Source organism: Phocoena phocoena, chromosome 1 (genome assembly GCF_963924675.1).
Source record: "Phocoena phocoena chromosome 1, mPhoPho1.1, whole genome shotgun sequence".
Taxonomy (NCBI): domain Eukaryota; kingdom Metazoa; phylum Chordata; class Mammalia; order Artiodactyla; family Phocoenidae; genus Phocoena; species Phocoena phocoena.
In genome coordinates this window covers 109,283,534-109,308,062 of record NC_089219.1, presented here as the reverse complement: position 1 = coordinate 109,308,062, position 24,529 = coordinate 109,283,534, and the positions used below count along the sequence as shown (strand labels likewise).

The 24,529-nt window shown below is 39.4% G+C and overlaps 1 protein-coding gene across 11 annotated transcripts; it reads right to left on the bottom strand.

Moving 5' to 3' along the window:
• Positions 1-1,993: 1,993 nt before the first annotated feature.
• GABPB2 (GA binding protein transcription factor subunit beta 2) lies at positions 1,994-24,511 on the bottom strand. 11 transcript variants are annotated; one of them, XM_065872224.1, is made up of 9 exons: positions 24,178-24,349; positions 20,043-20,188; positions 18,159-18,326; positions 17,408-17,602; positions 15,118-15,256; positions 9,627-9,743; positions 6,949-7,134; positions 2,677-2,807; positions 1,994-2,550 (listed from the first exon to the last, which is right to left on the bottom strand). In XM_065872224.1, exons 2-9 carry the CDS (start codon positions 20,148-20,150, stop codon positions 2,251-2,253), a joined length of 1,344 nt encoding a protein of 447 aa, XP_065728296.1. In that variant the 5' UTR covers positions 20,151-20,188; positions 24,178-24,349; the 3' UTR covers positions 1,994-2,250. The 11 variants fall into 11 exon arrangements, with proteins under 11 accessions (XP_065728296.1, XP_065728278.1, XP_065728273.1 ...); XM_065872206.1 differs by having other exon boundaries at positions 20,043-20,150; XM_065872201.1 differs by lacking the exon at positions 24,178-24,349 and adding an exon at positions 19,838-19,871 and having other exon boundaries at positions 18,159-18,328; positions 20,016-20,150.
• Positions 24,512-24,529: the final 18 nt, after the last annotated feature.

The following is a 24,529-nucleotide window of genomic DNA, read 5'->3' as shown; positions in this document are numbered from 1 at the left end:
CCCTTCTCTCTCTCCCTATCCCAACCCCCCCCTTTAACTCCCTATCTCAGAGAGCCCATCATCAAAAATGACTTGGGCTGTATTAGATATTTTACTGGGTGGGAATGATAGGCTCTTACAAAAACAAAATAATAAGAAACTCTAAACAGTTCCCCCAAACAGTAGCTACTCTGTATGCTCAGAAGAGAGTGTTGGATGGAAACTCAATAAGAAGCCCTCAATAAGAAGCTACCTCAGAGAGTGAGGTGGTTGGGCCTGCATATTTTCTACACAGTTAACCTCCACTCCCTGAACAGGAAAGAATAAAAGAAGGAATTAAAGTCAATGTATGCACCAAGAACACACACAAAACACATCTAAAATAACACTTGGTCCCTCTATAGTTAAGCTAAAGCTTTGAAATGGCACACAATAGCAGCTTATTGTTAGCACCTGATTCACAAAGGGACTCAGAAAAAGGAAAAATATTGCAAACAGAAATAGGACGACTTGACAGCAGATACCACAATTTTACCCTCTCCCTCACCTAGGCTCCTCCACTGCATTTCTCCATCATCCCCAACAGTGCAGACTAATCTCTGATCATCTGGGAAGTGCTTAGTACTTGGTCCATGGAGAAAACCTAGCTACGCTGGCCCGTAGCCAAGATTAATTTCATAACTGATATTTTTGTCTATAAACCTCTAATAGCCAATTCTGTTTGTTAAATTTGGTTTGGGGAGTTATGTTTTCAGTCTATTTTAAGCCCCAAATGATTCTGCACCTCTGGAAAACAGCAAATTACTTCACTAATCAAGGTAAACAGAACCATGTTAACTGTCACATTTTATTCCAAATTAAAAATGTATGTTTTCCCCATGATTGCTAATTAAGAAAACCATATTCTAAACAGTCATTCAAATGTTTACTTGGCACAGCTCCCTCTAGTTGCTTTTAATTTACAACAAAGCAAGCAAGCAAGTCCAGGATGATGACCTCTCCATAACCCCTCTCTCTCCATCCGTATTCCCTTTTTTAAAAAAAAACTCCAAGAAATCCCAGCAATGAAACACTTTCAAAAGTATATTGGCAAAGGGAGCAGGCATAGTGGGAGAGAAGAGAGTCAGGTGACGAAGCATCTGGTCAGAATCTTTGGTTCCTTACATTACGGCACTGGTAGTTCTCACTCCCTTTGCCAGCACACACTGAGCAACTATAAGGCACAAAAGCTCTGCACAAGGCCCGACCTTAAGGAAATAGAGCAATTTACTCAACCCAAATCAGATGGAGAAAGCTACACAACATCCTCAGCATTCATCTCTCCCCCTGTCTTTTCTTGCATATGAGAAGATACCATGTAAGTTCCACAGAAAGGCACACTTAGAAAACTCAACAAATTTTATGAAATTAAAAAGTTGATATTAAAGCTTGATATTACATAAATAAATGGTTGGAAGCAAGTTGTTCTGACAACAGACTACCCTCCTGATTGCGATTTCATAAAATCCAGCCAGAGCAAAGTTGGTATCTCAGGACCAGATTGTTTCTTAACCCCACGAGCCTCTTTCTGGCAACTTTCCAGCATTGTAGAGGCACAGCCTGGAGGATTTTGGATTTATATACACTTCTCTCCTTTCCAGTTTTTAAAAATTCTATTTCAGTTTCTTAAACTGGCATCTGAGCTATGGACACACAATGGATGCAAATTTAGTCAGGCAATCACACATTTCTTTTCAGTGAAATTAACTCAGGATAGTGGGGAGTGCCTGCCTGCTCCTTTGGAAGTGGAATATATTTCTTTCTCTTCCCCAAAACTTGTGTCTAATCCCTCCTTCCAATTAGGTTTCTCCTCTAACAGGTACACATCATAAATCTAAGGCAGTTTCAGGTCACTTGATGGTACAACTATAATATTAAAGGCTCTGAGTGTGTCCATATTAGGAATATTATTTTAAAATCTTTTGATAGAAAGTCAGTTATTTAAAAAACAATCAATCTGCAACATCCAGCATTCTTTTACCTCTATGCTTCAAGCAATGATGTGAGCTGAGAAATTTGGTCCTTATTCTTTTGGTCCCTCAGAAGACTTGTTCCCTAAATTTGGCTTTGAATTTTCCAGTTGCATAGAGAGCCTTCCTGAGCCCAAACTCTGTACCCTGCTATAGTTTTCTTCTTTAGGACATTTTTAATTTTTATACAATGTTTGTCCTTTGTATTTTCTTTTAAAAAGAGGAAAAAGATAGACACAGCACAAGCTGTGGCCCTTGCACATTAAGTTGAAACAGTTTCCATGGAAACTCCAGTATGAGGCTCTGTGGTCCCTACTGCCCCAGTCACTTCTGTCTCTCTCTCCTCCATCTCCCCCTCTGTAACGACTACAGCATCTACCTCAGCCACCTCTTCAACCATGGTGAAATCAACTCCATTGGGCTGTTGTCGGGCCATGGCCTCTAGCTTGAGGCGGTACTGTTCTGCCTCCTGCTCTTTCTTTAGGAGCTGGTGTCGGTATTCCTGGGCTCTTCGATTAGCCTCCTGGAGTTGCTGCTGAAGTAGCTCTCTTTCAGTGCCTTCCTGTAAAAGTAAACCGCCACAGGTAAGAATTCCTGAGAGTAGACAAAAAAGAAGGGTATGGGCCTTGAAAGTTCTGGCTTTTGAATCTTTGCCTTCTCTTCTCTCCACCACTGCTAAAAACATTACCTTGCTTTCCTCCACACTGTCTGTCATCTCTTCTATCCTTGGTTTCTTAGTCAGTGGCAATTTCTCTGCTTCTTCTGCCTCTTCTTCAATGACAGTCTCCTCTGCAACCTGACCAGCAGGTACAGTTAAAACTATAAGCCAAAGGACACCAATTGGAGGTGATGAATACATAGTAAAACAAAGAGACTTTGCTTACTTTGAATCAGACAATAAACTAAAATATAGGGCTTCCCTGGTGGCACAGTGGTTAAGAATCCACCTGCCAATGCAGGGGACACGGGTTCAAGCCCTGGTCTGGGAACATCTCACATGCCGTGGAGCAACTAAGCCCGTGCTCCACAACTACTGAGCCTGTGCTCTAGAGCCTGTGAGCCACAACTACTGAAGTCCGTCCACCTAGAGCCCGTGCTCTGCAACAAGAGAAGCCACCGCAATGAGAAACCTGTGCACCGCAACGAAGAGTAACCCCTGCTCACCGCAACTAGAGAAAGCCCGCGCACAGCAATGAAGACCCAACGCAGCCAAAAAAAAAAAAAATCATCTAAACTGAAATATATTCTCTGATATCTCACTGTTCATATCTCTTTGGATTTTATAATCAACAGGCAAGGCATGGCTTTACAGAGAGAAACCAAAAAGATTAGAGGCACTAAGACGACCTCAGAAAGGAAGGGTGAAGATTTGCAGGTTTGGAAGCCATGCAGTTAAGACCCAACTCTGAGGCTTTTATATAGAAATGTCTGACTGTAGATCAGAAGCTGTGACCACTTAGCTTACAATTCTGCAGAAATAACTTATCTAAAGTAGGTCTGATATCTTAAATAAGAATTTTGAGAAACCTTTCATGAAAGCAGTTTGCCATTAGCTGTGTCTAATTTAACTATTTCTCTTCTCATAGATAAGTGAGAAAAGGGTCAACACACATATGCACACAACACACATGATGCACTACACACCTATCCGAATGGCTAAAATTAAAAAAAAAATAGTGATAACACCAAACGCTGGCAAGAATGTGGGAAACTGGATTATTCATAAATTGCTGGTGGAAATGTAAAATGGTATAGTCACTGTAGAAAATAGCTTGGCAGTGTTTTACAAAAGTAAACATGCATTTACCATATGACCCGGAAATTTTACTTTTGGACATTAACCCCAGAAAATTGAAAACTTATGTTCCCATACAACCTGTACACGATTGATCATAACAGCTTTACTCAGATATAGCCAAAACCTGGAGACAGATTAAGTAGGCAAATGGTTAAACAAACTATGGTACATCTACACCATGGAATACTACTCAGCAATAAAAAGAAATGGACTATTGATACAAACATCAACTTGGATAGACCTTAAGGAAATTATGCTGAGAGAAAAAAGCCAATGTCAAAGGGTTATATACTGTATGATTCCATTTATATAACATTCTTGAAATGACAAAAATATAAAGATAGAGAACAGATGAATTAGTTAGTGGTTGCCAGTGGTTAGGAATGAGGTGGGAAGGGAAGTGGCTATAACACAGGAACACAGAGTAGCAAAAGGAATCTTGGTGATGGAACTGTTTTGTATCTCAACTTTGGTGGTGCTGATGCATTAAATTGCATAGAGCACAAACTCACAAATGAATGCATATAAAACTGGAAAAAATCTCAATAAGGTTGGTGGATTGTACCAATGTCAATTTCCTGTCTGTAATATTGTACTAGAGTTATAAAAAATGTTACCATTGGGGGAAACTGGGTGATAGGTATATGGGATCTTTCTGTATTATTTCTTACAACTATACATGAATGACTATATGATTATCTCAAAATAAAAAGTTAAAATTATACTTAGGTTTTAGGATGCATTGTGATTTTTGTTTAAAGCAGATTTACCTAGTTATTTGGTTTGGATGATTTTAACATTAGCTTGTATTCCTTGAACACTCATCAACTGATAGCAGCAGAAAGCAGCTTGGATATCTGCTAAGTGGAAATGGAAATTCTGTCTGGGATTAAAAATTTCTTACCATTAATTCACAAAATTTCAGCTCTCCTTCTTTGGGCCTGGTTAAATGCATCTGTAAAAAGTAGTGTAGTGGACTTCCCAGGTGGCGCAGTGGTTAAGAATCCGCCTGTCAAGGCAGGGGACACGGGTCTGAGCCCTGGTCAGTAACGATCCCAAATGCCGCGGAGCAACTAAGCCGGTGCACCACAACTACTGAGCCTGCACTCTAGAGCCCATGAGCTACAACTATTGAGCCCGTGCACCTAGAGCCCGTGCTCCGGGCTCAATGAGAAACCCTGCACACTGCAACAAAAAGTAGCCCCCGATAGGGCTTCCCTGGTGGTGCAGTGGTTGAGAGTCTGCCTGCCGATGCAGGGGACACGGGTTCGTGCCCCGATCTGGGAAGATCCCACATGCCGCGGAGCGGCTAGGCCCGCGAGCCGTGGCCGCTAAGCCTGCGCGTCTGGAGCCTGTGCTCCACAACGGGAGAGGCCACAACAGTGAAAGGCCCGCGTACCGCAAAAAAAAAAAAAAAGTAGCCCCCGCTAGCTGCAACTAGAGAAAGCCCTCATGCAGCAACAAAGACCCAATGCAGCCCAAAAAAAATAAACAAGTAAGTAATTTTTTTTTAAAAAAATTTTTAAAAAGTAGTGTAGTTTATCTAGGCAAAACCTCAAATTTTATTTTTTTCCTTAAAACAACTTCGTTCTCATTTATTTAACTCCATTACAAGCAGAGGCTCTCACTTACTCAATGAGCCCCCCAAAACTTTAAATGATAATCATATCCACAAAAATATCAGTGGTATATTTTCAAATAAGCTCCAAGAACTTATAATACCAAAGCCCGAATTATAAAGGTTTAATTTCTATTGTTTCTTCCCATACTGCAAAGATCCATCAATTCAAATAATTTGAAAATTATAAAATCCCCATAATTATTTAGGCCAAATCAAAATTTTGATGACACAAAAGGTAATTATACCAAACCTCCTTCTTCAACCTTCAGTAGTTCTGAGAAATGAAGTTGTAACGATTAGTTTCTTTCTTTTTTCAAAAAAAATTTACTTATGTATTTTTAAAATATGTAATACATTCACATGGTTCAAAGCTATAAAAGCATATACATTGAAAAGCTTCCTATCCATCCCTAGCTACCCAGGTGCCCTGCCACAAGGGAACCAATGTTACCAGTGTTATTTCTGAATGTTCTTCCAGAGATAGTCTTTCCTATACATCCCTAGCTACCCAGGTGCCCTGCCACAAGGGAACCAATATTATCAATGTTATTTCTGAATGTTCTTCCAGAGATAGTCTAAGTCTATGAACATTTTAGCAAATATACATATATTTCCCTTTTTTAAAAATACAAATGTAGCATACTCTACACACCCCTGCATCTTGCTCTTGTCACTTAATATATTTTGGAGATCAGACCATACTTGTATACAAGAATCTTCCTCATTGTTTTTTTATAGCTGCGTAGTATTCCATTGCATGGGTAGTGTGTATCATAATTTATTTATCCAGTTCCTTAATGACTTCTACTTAGGTTCTTTGTAATCTCTGATGATTACAAATAATGCTGTAATGAATAATTTAGTATATATGTCATTTCTGTGTGTGTGAATATAAATTCATAGAAAAATAACTTTTTAGCCAAAAGGTATATGCATCTTCAATACTGATACATATTGACAATTTGCTCTTCAGAGGATGCAGTAATTTACACTCTCACCAGTGATTTATAAGATTGCCTGTTTCCCCATACCCTTGACAATATAGTGCTTTAATGGTATCTTGCTGCAGTATTTATTTATATTTCTCTTGCATGAAAGAAGTAGGTTGAACGTATTTTCCTATTTTTTCCCTATTTTCCTATTTTCTTTTCTGTGAACTACTAGTTGACATTATTTGCTCTTTTTTCTACCAGATTATTGGTTTTACTCACAGATTTTATATATATGAGGAGAAATAGCCTTTGCCAGCCTGGCTTCTGTTTCTTTTCCTTTTTCAGAGCTTCTTTGTCCCATCTGGCATCTGGCTTTCTCCCATTCCCACTACTTGCCCTAATGCATTTTTTTTTTTTTTTTGGCCATACCACGTGGCCTGTGGGATCTTAGTTCCCCAACCAGGGATCGAACCCACGCCCCCTGCACTGGAAGTGTGGAGTCTTAACCACTGGACCGCCAGGGAAGTCCCCCTAATGCCTCATTTTTAGAGGTGTGTTGAGCGTCTAAAGTATCTTTTAATAAACAATTGTCTAAATGGCATAACTCACCTTGCTGTCCATCTTGCATAGTTACAATAAATGGCTGGCCAATGCCTCCAGTAGGGATTGCAGTTTGGATATTACCCAGAGGGACTCCATCAGTCACTATGGTGATGACCCTCTGGCCTCCACTCCCCACCACTTGCTGGATTGATGAGTCAACAGAATTTCCTTCTATGATTTCCTCTGAATTAGCTACAGATGACAAAAGGAAACATAACATTTCAGCTTTAAAAAAAAATAGAAGTACAGTAATTTCAGCCCCCTTAAAACTGATAATATCAGGGATAGAAAAACTTGAAAAAAAAAGTTAGATTCAACACAGTTCACAAAAGCAAGCTCCTGTAAACAATGCTAAGTCAGAGGCGAAAAGAAAACAGGGAGGGCTTCCCTGGTGGCACAGTGGTTAAGAATCCACCTGCTAATGCAGGGGAGATGGATTCAAGCCTGGGAAGATCCCACATGCTGTGGAGCAACTAAGCCTGTGCACCACAACTACTGAAGCTGTGTGCCACAACTACTGAAGCCTGCAAGCCTAGAGCCTGTAGTCCGCAATGAGAAGCCACCGCGATGAGAAGCCCGTGCACCGCAATGAAAAGTAGCCCCCGCTCGCCACAACTAGAGAAAGCCCACACACAGCAATGATAGACCCAACACAGCCGAAAATAAAATAAATAAAAATAAATTTAAAAAAATTTTTTAAAAAAAAAGAAAACAGGGAATGCATTAGAACAGTACTTTCTAAAATGTCTTCAGGGACTTCCCTGGTGGCGCAGTGGTTAAGAATCCGCCTGCCAATGCAGGGAACACGGGTTCAAGCCCTGGTCCAGGAGGATGCCACATGCCACGGAGCAACTAAGCCTGTGTGCCACAACTACTGAGCCCACGTGCCACAACTACTGAAGCCCGCACGCCTAGAGCCCGTGCTCCGCAGCAAGAGAGGCCACCGCAGTAAGAAGCCCGTGCACCCCAACGAAGAGCAGCCCCCGCTCACTGCAACTAGAGAAAGCCCGCGTGCAGCAACGAAGACCCAATACAGCCAAAAATAAATAAATAAATAAATAAAATGTCTTCATTGACATGTTAGCTTTCACTAAAGATAGGTTCTATGTACAAACACATTTTCAAAATGCTCGTTTAAATATGCTTAAATTTTTGTGTTTATTTTGTAGGAAGTATCAGAGACCCTAATAGACTAATGAGCATTGTGACTCTCTAATATAAAATAAGATATGCTGAGTTTCCCAAACATATTTGATCTCAGAACTCCTTTTTCAGAAAGCATCTTGAAAGTCTAAACAACTTTAGAGAGCTTAGAAAAATAACTATAGAGATCTATTTCTATAAGAAATAAAGGCATTTAATAGTGAATTAACAAAATAAAATGTCAAGAAGTCAAAACATTGAAGAAGTCTGATAGACAAAAATAGTAGATGGCTTCTCTCATCTGACAGATCAACAATAACATTAACAGCAATGATACTATGTGCCAGGTACCTTTCTAAGAGCTTTACATGTATCATGTTGAATAAAGATTTTCAGTTTGGTTAGTCAGTATCCCCAATAACTATTAGGGGAAACAGCTCCTACCACTATGAAATTTCTATATCTAAAGAGTCACAAGTAGAACTTTGCAATAAGTGGGGTAGGGACTATCCATATGAGACACATTCAGGCAGTTCAGTGGAAATAGAGCATCCACACCTCTTAGAAACAAAGAACAGTTAAATGTTATAGCTGAAAGGACCCTGATAGGTAATCTAATCCAACCATCATGTCAGAGATGAGGAGACTGAGACCTGGAGAAGTTAAATGATTTATCCAACATCAAAGAACGAATCAAAAGAATAACAAGCACAAGTTTAATACATTGCTTTTTCCTCTGCCATGCTGTTCACTCATACACATCTGAGTAGAGATCTTTATGATTGTTGTCAGTTGGAAAAATAGGATTGGAGGAATGTTCTCAGCATCCAAGTATCAACGGCAGAAAGAAATCAACAATCTGCTTTCATTTATGATGGAGCAGACTGCCAGAGGTTTCCAGAAAGATTCCTAAATGATTATTTAGCCCTACCTATGACTATTTGTCCCCTACCTATATGAAGCCTTAAGCCTTTTCCCTGTGGGTCACTAGCTCGGGCTAAGTGACCTGAAACCTTTCTGTTTTAAAATAAGAAGGGCACTATACAGAATGTATCTTCACAAATCCACTGGAAATGCCAAAATAACATCTCCAGTGAAAATAGAAGCAAGCCAACCTGAGGTACAAAGAATATAACAATGAGCCAGGTAGCAGTCCCATGTATTTTGATGCTTTAATACAAGATATTTAGGCTGCTACTTTGAATCATTCTATGATAGCATCAGACAAAGCATAACATAGAGTATTTCCAAAACTCTGCTAATATAAGACTAAACATTTCAATCTGATGCAACTGGAGTCAGGATAAACAAACCTGAAGCTGCAAAACTACAAAGGAATAACTTAGTCATTCTCTGATATTATTCGGCTGACTGATTATATCACTTAGCGATTTTTCTTTCTGATGCTCAAAGACTCTACATCTCTTTATCCTAGCTGTCTCTAACCATAATTCTTTAACATTTCATGCAAATTAAATCTGCTGGAGATTCAAAAGCAAAAGAAGAAATGGTGATTCATCCAGCAGATATCCCTTACCTACCTGTGGCTCTGTGTGAGTTGCAGAGCGGGGCTGATGCCTCAGCAAGAGCTGCAAGGGTGGCCAGCACTGAGGTGGTAGAATTTGAGAAGTGTACTGTTGAGGAGGCATGGGGGTCACCTATTTCGGTAAAAAAGGCAAATGAGGTCCAGTGGAGAGAATAAATTGAGATGAACTAAAAATGGCTTATTAAATCAAAACCTCAGATTTTCACTCTAATGTGCTTAATCTTGCTCTCTAATACAAACTTACAAAAACCAATTATCATGGTGTTAAAACTCTTAAGGTTTAAAGTCTTCTCTTTAAAGTGGATTAAGGTAATATGCTTGGTATAGGGCCACACTACATTCCCTTCATTTGATCATTCCCTTGGCATTGCCAATGCTGAGCATCAGTAGCTAACAGACCAAGAGTGCCACCCACTCCCTAGGCTGGCTATGCAGAGCTCTCCTTGGCACCAGGCAGTAAGGGTACAAAGCATGCCTCACCCCAAACTAAGCAGTGTTGAGGGAATAGGCCCCTCCTGGGCTTTATTCAACCATGCTACTTCTATTCATCAGCTAGAGAGGTGAGAAGACTAGGACTGACCTCAAGTGCAAGGACATTAAAAACCTGAAGTTTCACATATTGAATGTCAAAGGCTAAACAATTACCTACTTTAGTTAAGTCATGATGTGCTTTTCAAAAACAATTTGTTCATAATCTTTTTCTCTTGTATCTGTGTGATATCCTTACAGCTAAGTTCCAAGAGGGAACTGTATTAGATCTGGCAATAGGCACTCCTAACTTTATGAACTGAAAGTATTACTCAACAGTTTTGCATAAATCAAACCTTTATAACATGAATTTCATTTCCCTCTTTCACTATAATTTCAGAGATACTTATTGTACCAGTTGTGAATTAATTGCTTCTTGGCTGCAAATCCACCCTTCTTTGCCGTATCTTGTGATACTGAAGCTGGACCCCATAAATATTTCTTGTCATCTGGCATGAGATTAAGTTTTGTCATACAGAAGTAGTGGCTGCTCCCCTTACTGGCTATTCCTGAGTTCTCCTCTCCTCATGGTAGTTACTCCATTGTTACTAAAAAGTGTTTATAAATTAAGTTTATAAGCTTATAAATTATATACTTATAATATATATATTTTTTATTATATATGTATAATAAAATAGATATATTTATTTTATATGTACAATAAAATTACGTATAATAAAACTATACCATATGTAGCTTTGTCACCTGACTGAAATGTGACTGATAAACTTCTTTTCTTTTCTTTTCTTTTCTTTTTTTTTTTTTTTTTTGCGGTATGCAGGCCTCCCACTGTTGTGGCCTCTCCTGTTGCGGAGCACAGACTCCAGACGCACAGGCTCAGTGGCCATGGCTCACGGGCCCAGCCGCTCTGCGGCATGTGGGATCTTCCCAGACCGGGACACGAACCCATGTCCCCTGCATTGGCAGGCGGACTCTCAACCACTGCGCCACCAGGGAAGCCCTATTTTCTTTTTAAATGCGCTCTTTTTTTTTCTTAATTTCATTTATTTTATTTTTGGCTGCATTGGGTCTTCATTGCTGCACGCGGGCTTTCTCTAGTTGTGGCAAATGGGGGTTACACTTTGTTGCGGTGCACAGGCTTCTCATTGTGGTGGCTTCTCTTGATGCGGAGCATGGGCTCTAGGTGTGCAGGCTTCAGTAGTTGTGACACGCGGGCTCAGCAGTTGTGGCTCGAGGCCTCTAGAGCGCAGGCTCAGTAGTTGTGGCTCATGGGCTTAGGTGTTCGGCGGCATGTGGGATCTTCCTGGATCAGGGCTTGAACCCATGTCCCCTGCATTGGCAGGCGGATACCTAACCACTGCGCCACCAGGGAAGCCCTAAATGTACTCTTAAGTTCTCCTACTACTATGCTTAAAGAAAGTCAATTATCTATAAAGTACTTAAAAAAACCTTAAAGTCCTTTTCTGATATGATTAATCTAGTTAGTTTAACTGGTTTATAAATTTAAATTTCAGAAGATTTTTCCATAAAAAGGTGGATTACTTGTATAATACACATAGCTGCAAACTATCTTAATCAAAGCTTTTGGGTGATGACTGTGGGAGTGAAGATAAGGGTAGAGATAGTAATAATATCCTTATTTTAATTTCTCATGGAACTCAGGGAACCATATGGTCTGAGTAGAACACAGTGCTTGACCTCTAGAAAGGAGCCTGTGTCTATCTAATGACTTCAGTAAGAGCAAGATTCAGCTATAGCCTATACCCTAATTTTCCTGCTTAGCTCATGTTTTTCTTATCACTCAGACTATCGTACCAAGTGCTGACATAAAACTCACAGATGAAACAAACAAGGAATAAGCAATTTTTAGATATATGCCTCATGGAGGTTGGAATATATGTGACAGTAAGTCACTAACAATAAAAAAAAGAGGCTGTTATTATTTTACCACAGTTAAAACACACACATACACACACACAAGCAAGGCTGTTATAATTAAAGTTCCAGGACAAACATCAGGTAGGCCACCAAAGCTAAAGGAGAATACCTGGGTAGAACTGCTTCATGAGAAAGGCATTATATACTTCTTAGCATAAAATGATTCCAACCTAAGGGTGCTCTCCCTTTGATTCAAACATAATGACTCACCCAACTTCCCCTCAATAGCAAAATGAAGAACATATGTGACAAATTAGGTTTAATATTCTGACATACACAGTTGAAACTGAAGAGATGATGCAAATTACCTCTTTAGACTTATCCCAGGGAGTTCTAGGAAAATAAAGTACTTTATTGTTAAATAATGTTAATTCCTTCATTCTCTTTAATATAAGACCCCACATCAAATAAAGTGAAAAGTGCATGGTTGCTGTTGTTTTTGGAAGGGAAATGGCATTGTTAGTGAAAACTTTTTACCTATTCAGAATGTGGCTTATATAAATAAATAAGCTCTTCAGACCAGGATTAGGGTAGTGTGCTATGGTTGGCTAGGCAACCTCAGAAAACTAGATCCAGAAAAATTAAGTAACTTGCCCAGGGTCATGCAGTAGTAAATGTCAGAGTCCAGATTAGAACCTAATTATTAGATTCCAAAGCCTGTACCCTTTATGAACCAATATAAGGCAATTTATATTTGACTTTGGAGTGCATCTTATGGTTCTATAGAAACAGGAAATTCATCTTCATAACTTTGTTTTGCTCTGATTAATGTTTAAATTAGTCTGCCTTCCCAAATCACTGCAGTTTGATGGTGGCACTGATGACTGATATCTTTAAGTCACAAATGGAAAATTGAAAGCAAACTTTATAATCTGGATTTTGGTATCAAAAATATCCACCAAGGACTTTCCTGGCAGTCCAGTGGTTAAGACTCCGGGCTTCCAATGCAGGAGGCATGGGTTCAATCCCTGGTCGGGGAACTAAGATCCCACATGGTGTGGGGCGTAGCAAAAAAAAAAAAAAAAAAAAAAAAATCCACCAAAATGATAATCCTATGATACTTTCAGTTAATTCTTTTTTTTTTTTAAGGTCCTTTCAGTTAATTCTTAAAAATATTACTGGATGATGGGAAACAAGAGGCCTACCCCACCATTCAGGAAAAGAAAATCCTTTAACCCAGTTCAATAACACAACCTGAATTTGTCTTATAACTTTTCCCTTTCTTTTATCTGCACTGATTAAGCATCAGATAGGCCAATTCCCTAAAGGGGAATAGCTAGGTAGAACTGCTTCATGAGTAAGATGACACTGGAGAGATCAGCTCTAATTATGCGACGGTTTAGCAATTTCAATTTGCCGTTGTCAACATACAGAAGAGAGAAAGAAGAGTAGGTTTGCCAAAAGCAACACGACAAGCATGATATAGGTCCATGGGAATCAAGACTAAGAATCTCTATCCTGAATGTCTTCAACTTTGCTTATCATTCCAGATAAGAACCTGCAGAATTTCAGTAGTTAGACTAAAGACTTAACTCTAGCTCTTTTTATTCAATACGTGTCTGTGAACATATAACTTTATTGGCTTCTAAAAACTTTTGGATTAAAAAAGCACTTGTTCTAATCAGTGAGGCCTGAACCACAACAAATCCAAATGGCTGTGAATATTCTGATTAACTGATTTTAAACAACAGTTGATAGTTTATAAAATGAAGGTCACTACTGCCCCCTTGTGGGCATGATGGACTCAACCTTCACTGAGAAGTTATATTTCCACTTAACATTAGCTATTATTGAAGCCCTGCTATAAAATGGGTACTGAAATACAAAATCTAAGTCTCACAACAACCTCATAAAGTAGATTATTATATCCCAATTTTATATATGAGTACAGAAGGATTAGAGAAGTAATTTTTCCAAGGTCAAGCATCTTAGCCAAGTAATAAATCAGTATTTGAAAGCAGTTCTGAATGCAAAATTCTATGTATAGTGTGTTCTTTCTATTTTACAATGCCTCTCAATAATAATACCTCATTCAAGATCTTCCTTTGATATTTTACAAACTTAACTATGAATACAGTTGTGTATTTTTAAATGAAAGTAGAAACAGAAAAAGAAACCAAGAGTCAGTAGGAAAATTTATTTAAATGAGGACACAAGTTCCTTCATTGTAAAACAAGTATTTGTAAGGAGATGTTGAAAATAAACTCAATTTGCTCCTTTTTATTTTTAAAAGTTTTTTATTATAGTTGATTTATAATGTTGTTTTAGTTTCTGCTGTACAGCAAAGTGGATTTGCTCCTTTTTAGATAGATATTTTTGTTAAAAACATACAAGTCTCAAAAGATCAACACCAAGTGCTTTTCTTTGCTATTTTGTTGTTATATACGTTCTCAAGAACAAATCAAGACTCTTACACTTTAGTCAAATAATCACATGTACCTCTTATATATCAGCATTCCAACAACCATTTATGTTTATTCTGCTTTGTTACTGCCTTAGACTATAAATATTTAACTATTTTCCTTAGCAGTACCATATTAAAGCACCCGTATATTTTCATTTAGGGGTCAGACATAACCCTTCAACAGATTAATCTGTAGAATATTTTACTTTTAACATGGTAAACACTTATGTACAATCCCAATGTATGATTTTCCCTTCCCTTAGAAAGAATAAGTGCATTAGCTTTTTTTTTTTTTTTTTTTTTTTAAGATGTACGTGAGCCTCTCACTGTTGTGGCCTCTCCCATCGCGGAGCACAGGCTCCGGATGAGCAGGCTCAGCGGCCACGGCTCATGGGCCCAGCCGCTCCGCGGCACGTGGGATCCTCCCGGACCGGGGCACGAACCCGCGTCCCCTGCATCGGCAGGCAGACTCTCAACCACCGTGCCACCAGGGAAGCCCAGTGCATTAGCTTTTAAATCTATTATAAATCTTCCATTTGAGGAATGTTTTAATAAAGGAGTGGGTATCAGACAGGGTACCTATTCATCTCATAAGAAAACCTGTAATTCTGTTCATTTTAAGTCTAAGATAAATGTCACATTATCAGAACATTACCTGAGGTTGTTTTGGTGCTGGCTGAAGAAACAAGGCTTGCGAGGTTGACAACTTCTCCTGACGTGAAGATGAATGGGGTACCCATAGTCACAGGGTTGGCTCTCTCAGGATTAGCATTCACCTGATTCTGCATTGCTTCCTATAAAACAATGCAAGATATTTCAAAGTCAGAACACTTACTAACCAGCCTTAGTTATACAGTTACTGAACAGCCCCCCTACAATGCTCTGTCAAGCAGAACTAGTTCCGGAGCACAATGTCCCAGGGACCTCACAGTTCTCATTAAGACGACTGCTTTTTCTCAAACCAGGGCAACAGAGACATTAGATTGCTTTCCCAAGCTTATCTCTACTTTAGAAAAAAAAAAAGGCGTTATTATTTGCAAAAACTTCTAGACAACTCACTTAACCTCTCTGGATATTGGTTTTTAATTTGAAAAATAAAGGGGTTGGCCTAAAAAGTAATTTTCAGCACTAATATTCTATGATCAATTATGTACAAGACAATGTGTTAGCTGGAGATCCCTGCAGAGAATCTACAGAGAACAATATTCTCCAGAGTTTTGTCCAACTACTTATTCCATTCTGCCATTGAAGAAATCCCTAAGAGAATATATAACAAGCAAATAAATGAGTGCCGGATTTTAAAGTCTAGTTCCATATGCTGCACTTCTGCTTCTAGAGATATCTGCACAATTTCGGTATAAAGATGCTTATCTTTATTTTATTTTTTTACTTTCATAAGCAGTTTTCTACAAACATGATCACTACTAAAAAAAAGTCAAATTATAAAAGGGCTCTAAACAAGGAATTGAAAGTTGAAGAGAATAACCAGTCTATAGGGAACCATATGTCAGAAAAAACCAACCAACCACTGATAATACAGTAGAAATGGTTATTTTTTTACATATAATTATCCCCTTGCTAAGAGCTTCAATTGAAACAGATTATCCATTCTCTGATTACTGTAAAATTCCTTCTTTACCCTCCATTATCACTTCCTTAATTCAAGCCTTCATTGGCTCTTGCGTGGCCTAATGAAGGTCTTCAGCATTAAGTGTCTTCTCTCTCAAGTCTGTACCACACTCCAAACAATCATTGTTTTAAAAAATCTTATCGTATCAATTCTCTACTTAAAAGCTTCTATTGGATCCCCCTTGCCCACAAAATAGTCCATACTCTTTTTTTTTTTGCGGTACGCTGGCCTCTCACTGTTGTGGCCTCTCCTGTTGCGGTCCAGACATGCAGGCTCAGCGGCCATGGCTCACAGGCCCAGCTGCTCCGCGGCGCATGGGATCTTCCCGGGCTGGGGCACGAACCCGTGTCCCCTACATTGGCAGGCAGACTCTCAACCACTGTGCCACCAGGGAAGCCCAATAGTCCATACTCTTTTGCATGCCATCTAACAACCCTATGTTCAGAACTCAGCCTCTCAAGCCTTAGCTCCTGCCACTCCCAAACTCTGCTTCTCTTGCCCAATCTCTGGTCACAGAGCTACTTACTCTTTCCTGAATATTCCATGTCCTTTCCTACCTCTGTCTTTGATTTGCTTTTTCTAGCCTAGAATATCATCTTCTCACACCTCTGCCTACTACTCCTTCAAAACTCAGTTCAAAAAAAAAAAAAAAAAAAAAAAAAAAAAAAAACTCAGTTCAGAGCCTACATATACTTTAATCCTTGCCTTAAGCATTATCAATACTCCCTCCTGTAATACTTACTAGATATCTGTTTACCACCATAGTACTGTAATGCTTTATATCTTGTCTTTACCTTCATCATACTGTAAACACTCCAAGGACAGGGCTATGTCCTACTAATCTCATCCTGTTATTTCCTGATATACCAGTGCTGGCTTCGGAAATCAATGGATGATATCATCACAGCTGATTTTTAATTCTGAGATGGCTTCCTTATGACTCAATATGCTTTAGAGCTATGTACTATCTCACAAGAGCTGATGTATATTCATAAAACATAAAGAGGTTTTTAATGTTATCCCAAGTCAAGTTTAATTAGAAAGGGAAATTTTCATGGAGAAAAAACATTCTAAAGCCAAATAAAAACTTATTTTTGTACTGGCCACAACATTGTTCTTCAATCACCATGAATAATTCAGGGCTTTATAGAATATTATTATTTTTTTAAAGATACTAATGATACTGAGTCACAAGATTGAGACATAATGGAAGTATTACTTTGATAAGATAGAGAAAATTCAGTTTTGATTCAGCTCCTACAAAAAATCCTTAACTTCAACTGAAGTATACTGTGGTGTATAAAAAGAACAGGACCTGAAGGATGACCAGAATCTCAGCATTGTTTTTCTCCAGGGCTATGTCAAAGGCAGATTTATCAAACTTGCTGAAAGCATGGACATCAGCTCCATATTTGATAAGTAGCTCTACAACATCTCGATGGTGGTGCTCTGTGGCCCAGTGCAAAGCTGTCATCTTCAGCATGTCCTTGGCATTCACATCTGCACCATTCTGTCATAGAAAAGTAATGTTTTTCAAAGAGACACTGGTTACAGTAGCACAGGTACAATATCCCATCACCATATACAGAGGATTTCCATAGAGATTACACATATTCAAATTTAGAAATGTTTAAGAAATATCAGAGGGAAAAACATGTCTCCTGAATTCAAATTCTCCTGAATGCTGATAGACACAATGCCTTAAATGAGAGGACCTTTTAAGGACATAGTTGGAAATTATAACAGATGGGAGAGGAAGGGGAAAAGAACAGATTTTTGTTGCATTTATTAACAGAGAGCTGAGTGCCTGAAAAAATAGGCATAAGATCAGAGAACACCTACAGAAGAAAAATGAAGAAAGATCAATAAAGTCTGTTTAGACTTGAAAAACTTAGAAATAAAATCCTCATAGCCATGATGACTCTTGAAAGAGATGCAATTCAATGCTATAAACTGTCCTAAACTTAATCTTTCCCAACCTAGTTTCCTACCACCCGTTGAAGTAAAAAAACAGGGAGGTATTTGTCTCTTTTACAATATAGACCCCCTCACTCTTCTTGCTTTACCCTAACAAGTAGTTCCACGATGTGTGCATGTCCATCAGCTGCAGCCATGTGCAAGGGGGTCCTGTCCACTTTGGTCCGGGCATCCCTGCTAACGCCTGCTCGAAGGAGCACTTCTGCTGTGGAATAATGACCATACTGGGCTGCAAGGTGGAGGGGTGATGTTCCAAGCTGTGGGAAAATAATACTCATTTAATATCAACTGTATGCAGAGTCCTAAATCATTACTGGAGGGATACAAATGAACAGCAGGTGATGCCTAGGTTCCTGTCCTTGGAGAGAGTATCTGGCTGGACAGATAAGCTGAAGAAATTATTTCATTAAAATTAATACACTAATGGACAAATAAATATACAACCAATTAAAGAAGCGCCAAGTATAATGGATTTAAGTCAGGTAGACTTACCAGGTAAAATTCCATAAAGGGTACGATTTTAAATAGGGCTTAGAAGAAGGTTTAAAAAAATGGATAGAAAAGAGCATTCTGAGTCAGGGATAAAGGGAAGGGATAGGCAAGTTCAAAACAATTCTAGGAAAAGGGCAGAGACTAGAAAGTTACATGTGAAATTTAGGGTACAAATTTAATTGGTTGAAATAGAAGTTTGTTACCACAGTAAAGCAAAGCAAAAATACTGATGAGATGAAGTGCCCCCCCCCGTACCCCGCAGAAAAAAATAGCAATGGTGTGTCAATAGCAATAAGCAAGTCTGTACCATCTCAAAGTAAGTCTTGTTACTAATCACAGTTATCTATCAGCATCCATTTTGGCCAGAGATCTATTCCTTTTTCGTGTTATGCTCTCTATTTTAAAACCTATTTCGTTTATTCTTTGCTTTTCGTATATTCACTTTCTTTACCTGATTGGATTTAATTCACATTGCTCTTTTCAGGCCTATTTATAGAAATGCTAATCTCATGGGTTTCCTTTCTTCCTTTTTGTGAAGTGCTAAGAAACTGCTGGCTTCTGAAGTTATGAATTAATCACCCCAGAACAGAGGACAGTGCTTATCGAATTGTTAAAATTAGGCAGTGCTTACAAAATCTATGAATACTAAGCAAACCCATGTTATAACCGGGACCTGGATCTTCTGACACTCTGCTCTCCAAGTTGACTGTCTGAACTCATGAAATTACACCTTTCTCTTTAATGTTTTTTAACAGTGGTAAAGGAAACAAAATGGCTAGGCTATTCCTTATTAATGAGGACATTTTAGAGAAAAGGAAACAAGGAGTTTCATTAGTTTAGAAATGCACTCAGTACACTGATTTTGTTTAATTTCTAGCTAATTACAGCCTATAACCCAAGTACACTCCAGGGAGAAGTAAACCTTTAGAAAATACTCTAAAAATTAAAACATTATAGGGCTTCCCTGGTGGTGCAGTGGTTAAGAATCCGCCTGCCAATGCAGGGGAAACAGGTTCAATCCCTGGTCCAGGAAGATCCCACATGCCGCGGAGCAACTAAGCCCGTGGGCCACAACTACTAGAGCCCACGCAACTAAAGCCCATGCTCCGCAACAAGAGAAGCCACCGCAATGAGAAGCCTGCGTACCACACAAAGAGTAGCCCCCGCTCTCTGCAACTAGAGAAAGACCGCAAGCAGCAACGAAGACCCAATGCAGCCAAAAATAAATAAATATTTTTAAAAAAACATTATAGAAAATCACAAGTATATAGTATCTTACAATTACCACCCATATATCCACAGGAGATTCTCTCAATTTGGAAACTAAAAGGATAACCACATATTCAGATAAGGCAAAGAAAATGAAATGCTTGTAAGGAGACTGAGGCAGAAAGAGAATGAAGAAAAATCAGTACAGACTGTTTAGCCTTTATGAAAAAGGTTGGTAACAGCACACGCTGGGAATAATTAAGAGAGCTTACCCAGTCTGTGGTGAATGGGGCACCATTTGCCATCAATGTTCTCACTTCATCATCTTGGCCTTTTCTTGCTGCTTCTAGCAACCTCTTCCCCAAGTCCACCAAAGACATCTTTATGCATAGGAACACAAATTTTTGGGAAGCTGTCACTCAGACACAAGGAAAGCTGCCTGTAAAATGTTTTTAGAAGACCTCTTGTATGTATGTTTTTAGCAGACCTCTTGTATATATGTAAGATATTTCTCAAGCAGACTATCTGATAAGGCACTTCTTTTCTACTTCATCTAACACAAACAGTCAGATATTTGGGAAGTTTCTGGCCCTAAACCATAGTTCCCTCACCTTCAATCTCCAAAAAAATACTTTGGAAATATGTGAAACACATTACTGCCTTTCTAGCTTAAGGAATCAATAAAACAGCATTTCACCCCTTTGAAACAACCATGGGTAGAAATAGTACATTACAACAAAAAATGAATAGATAAACCAAGGATACTGAGACTCAGGTACATGGCAGACACTTTTTCAAAAATGAACAGAGACGTCACTGCACCTGTTGAAGGTGTCTCAGCAACACCTAGAGTTTTTTTTTAAACAAAGTCATCAGCTTGGCCAGATTACATACTTTGTTTAAAAGTATAGTTATGTCTAAAATCATTACAGTTTTTCACTTAATAATTTGGGCATTATTAAATCTTTGTGAAAGCTCATAGTAAAAAAAGCATCTGAGTAGGAAAGATTTTTTATTCCCTGTAAAAGGCATATAGCCAACTCTCAGTTATTCAGGGTAAAAGAAAAAACAAAACTGTTGCTAAACACATGAAATCAAAGGTAATAAATGGTGGAGATTAAGTCTGAAGAGCATGCAAAATGGTCATTTAAATGGGTGGTTACTGGGACTTCCCTGGTGGCACAATGGTTAAGAATCTGCCTGCCAATGCAGGGGACACGGGTTTGATCCCTGGTCCAGGAAGGTCCCACATGCCGCAGAGCAACTAAGCCCGCGTGCCACAACTACTGAGCCTGTGCTCTAGAGCCCATGAGCCACAACTACCGAAGCCCGTGCACCTAGAGCTCGTGCTCCGCAACAAGAGAAGCCACGGCAATGAGAAGCCCACCCACTGCAACAAAGAGTAGCCCCTGCTCGCTGCAAATAGAGAAAGCCCGTGGGCAGCAACGAAGACCCACTGCAGCGCCCCCCACCCCCAAATGATGGTTACTGTAAATTAGAAACTGGCCTGGGTATAAAGGATACCCAGGATAGTGAGAAGTTCCTATATTCAATGCAGAATTGTCTGAATGGTATATAATCACCACTCACTACAAATCTTCCAAACAACAGGGAAACAGCTATTCTTGATAAATTTAATTTTTATTATGTTTCCTTTCAACTTGTACTGCTTTGTCCATATTGTAAAAAGTAATTTCTCATTTTAAAAAATGAACAGAGTCTGCCATTTCAAGGAAGACAATCGGCAGTATTTACTGCCAATTATCAATTATAATTTCAGCTTCCATGCAAAAAACAGAATTTTGGGAATATCCACCTCCATAAGCTGATAGCTTACTATAAACTTTTCTCATAAAAGTAGTGGTGATACTAATGAATGTGATTTTTTAATATTGTATAAAATGCATCAACATTTGGAGGATGGGAATTATTGGGTGAACCAGTATTTTTCAAATGACCAATGCATGTTACAAAATCGGTAAAAAGATTCATTCAAAGTGAAAGCAGATCAATGGGTTTTAAGGTAATCAAGTATAAAACATTCACTGACATGGTTTCAGATTCCTCATTGCAACTAACTTTTAAGAAATTGCCACTTGTTGTAACATCAAAGAATATCCACAATTACCTGAACAAGCTATTAAAATACTCCTCCTTTCTCCAAGTACATATTGCAAAAGATTGAATGTAGAATAGATATGAAAATAAGAAATACATATGAAAATTATTAAGCCAGAAGTTAAAGAGATTTGCAAAAATATAAAACAATGCCATTCTTTTTTGTTTTTGGCCGTGCTTGTGGGATCTTAGTTCCCCCCGGCCAGGGATTGAACCCAGTCAGTGAAAGCACCAAGTCCTAACCACTGGACTGCCAGGTAATTCCCAAACAATGACATTCTTCTCATGATTTCTTTAACTTGGAAGTTATTTACTTTCATAAAATTTTGTTATTTATGTTAACATGTAATGGATTTATTATTGTATTTTAATTAACATTTAACAATTAATTTCAAAACAGTAAATAGCAACAGATACAGCAGATTGGAGTCCTTAATAATTTTTAAGAATATTAAAACCTGAAAACCAAAAATTTTGAGAATCATCTAGCCACTATGTGATTTAGATTTATTTTATTTAATATTCCAATCTATATCATAGAATATTGTGCTCAAACATGGGTATCCAGGAGACCACTAGGGGAGATTGTTCAACATGAATATATAGTCTAGGCCCTGTGACTGGACTGGAGCAGAGGATGAATTTTAATAGTGTGAAAGTCTATAATCTAAGTTTTTACAACTTAAGAAAATGTAACAGAAAAAATGATAGCATACCCTTCTTACAAAAAACTTATATTTGCATTCCTCCATGGTTATCTTTCTTTTAAAATATCAAACCTGCCTTTCAATTTAGTTATTACTATTTATTTATTTATTTATGGCTGTTTGGGTCTTCGTTGCTGTACGCGGGCTTTCTCTAGTCACGGCGAGCAGGGGCTACTCTTCCTTGCGGTGCTCGGGTTTCTCACTGCAGTGGCTTCTCTTGTTGTGGAGCAAGGGCTCTAGGCACGCGGGCTCAGTAGTTGTGGCTTGCGGGCTCTAGAGTGCAGGCTCAGTAGTTGTGGCACACCGGCTTAGTTGCTCCGCGGCATGTGGGATCTTCCCGGGCCAGGGTTCGAAACCCGTGTCCCGTGCACTGGCAGGTGGATTCTTAACCACTGCTCCACCAGGGAAGTCCCTACTAATAGTTTTTGGTTTTGGCTGCACCCATGCCCGCCGTTGTGGAAGCGCAGTCTTAACCACTGGACTGCCAGGAAGTCCCAACTAATAGTTTAAAACAAGAACAAACACTGTTAATCAACTATACTCCAATATAAAATAAAAAGTTTAAAAAAAAGAAAAAAAATAAACTGATAGAAACAGTGAAAAAAAAAAAGAACAAAATTTTAGGTGGTTTATTAGCAGAAATGACTCTCACATTTTCTCAAATTATACTATAAATAAAAAGTATATCACCAAGACCCAAACACCTCTACTGGGAACTCCCTGGCGGTCCAGTGGTTAGGACTTGGTTCTTTCAGTGCCGGGGCCAGGGTTCAATCCCTGGCTGGGGAACTAGGATCCCACCAGCGCACAAAGCGTGTCCAAAAAAAAAAAAAAAAAAAAGGAAAGTCATAGAATGTCCTTTTCCCGAGATGTTTTAAAAAGAGAGATGAGAGAGAAAAGTCCTCCTGGGAAGGGGGAGTAGAATAAGATGATGTCAAGTGGCTCAAGGAATTCTGTGAGAATAGGAGAAAGCTAACGGGAAGGAGAAATGGAAGCGAAGAATCCATGATCTGACGACATTTTTTTTCTTTTTCTATTGCACACGTCCCCACTGGGCCGCCAGCTGTACAAACAACTGTGCAAGAACTGGAGGCGGGGCCCTTACTGCTCTTGCTCAGATTACTGAGCTCACTAATAATCTTTAGGCTATTACTGGGGTCAGAGAATTAGGGTCTCCGTTTTCTCCTGTATCATAACTCCTCCCGTGCCTCACAGCGATGTTCTGTCTTTCTGGAAGAAGGAGCAGGGAGCCACGGTCTCAGCCTAGGGGGTAGCCCCCGGTCCGGGCTCCGCGCTGCCCCCTAGTGGTCACCTCTGTGGCCTTTGCTTCCCTCGGTCCAGCTCCCCAGCCCCAGATCTTACACCCACCCCATTCTTCACCTCCTCCCAGTCCCCTCCCCTTCCTCCCGGCAGCATCCCCTTCCTCTCCTTCCCCCAGCCGCCCCGGCTCTGGTGAAGGGGCACCGCTCCGTCTGCACCCAGAAGTCCGGGGCTGGGCTGAGAAGCGGTGCAACTTTTACAAGGCAGCCTGCCTCCCAGCCGTGACACCCCCCGATTCCACGCATCTCTTCTTCCCCCTCACCTCCTCGTCCGGGACGTTGCCGGCTGTGTTTTCACCGAGCCCGCCAGTTTGGTCCTGTTTCCTTCTCTCGTTAAGACTCCCTGTCAGTGACGGTTACTTTTTGACCTTTTCACATATGCATATTTTGGGGGCCTTTAACCCCCCCCCTCGCGGAGAAATGGAGGCAGCAAAATGGCGGACCCGGAAGTGAATACGGCGAATATAATTTCTGGCGGAGGAATCTATGAAGATAAAATGATTAGAAAAGCCACATTTGCATTCAAACAGAAGGGTGATGTACCCCAGAACCTCATTTTCTATTCCCGGAAGGGCTTTGAGGTAAAATAGTGTGTATTCGAGACATTTTAGACAG

Bases quoted from the DNA above. Each gene is read 5' to 3' on its own strand.
- GABPB2 (XM_065872201.1), bottom strand. From the start codon at position 20,150: ATGTCTTTGGTGGACTTGGGGAAGAGGTTGCTAGAAGCAGCAAGAAAA. The intron at 19,872-20,015 runs GTGCTGTTACCA...TTCCAAATTGAG, and splicing joins CTCTTAATTATTCCCAGCGT to AGAATCTCCTGTGGATATAT. The intron at 15,257-17,407 runs GTCCTGTTCTTT...ATTGTTTTATAG, and splicing joins AGATTCTGGTCATCCTTCAG to GAAGCAATGCAGAATCAGGT.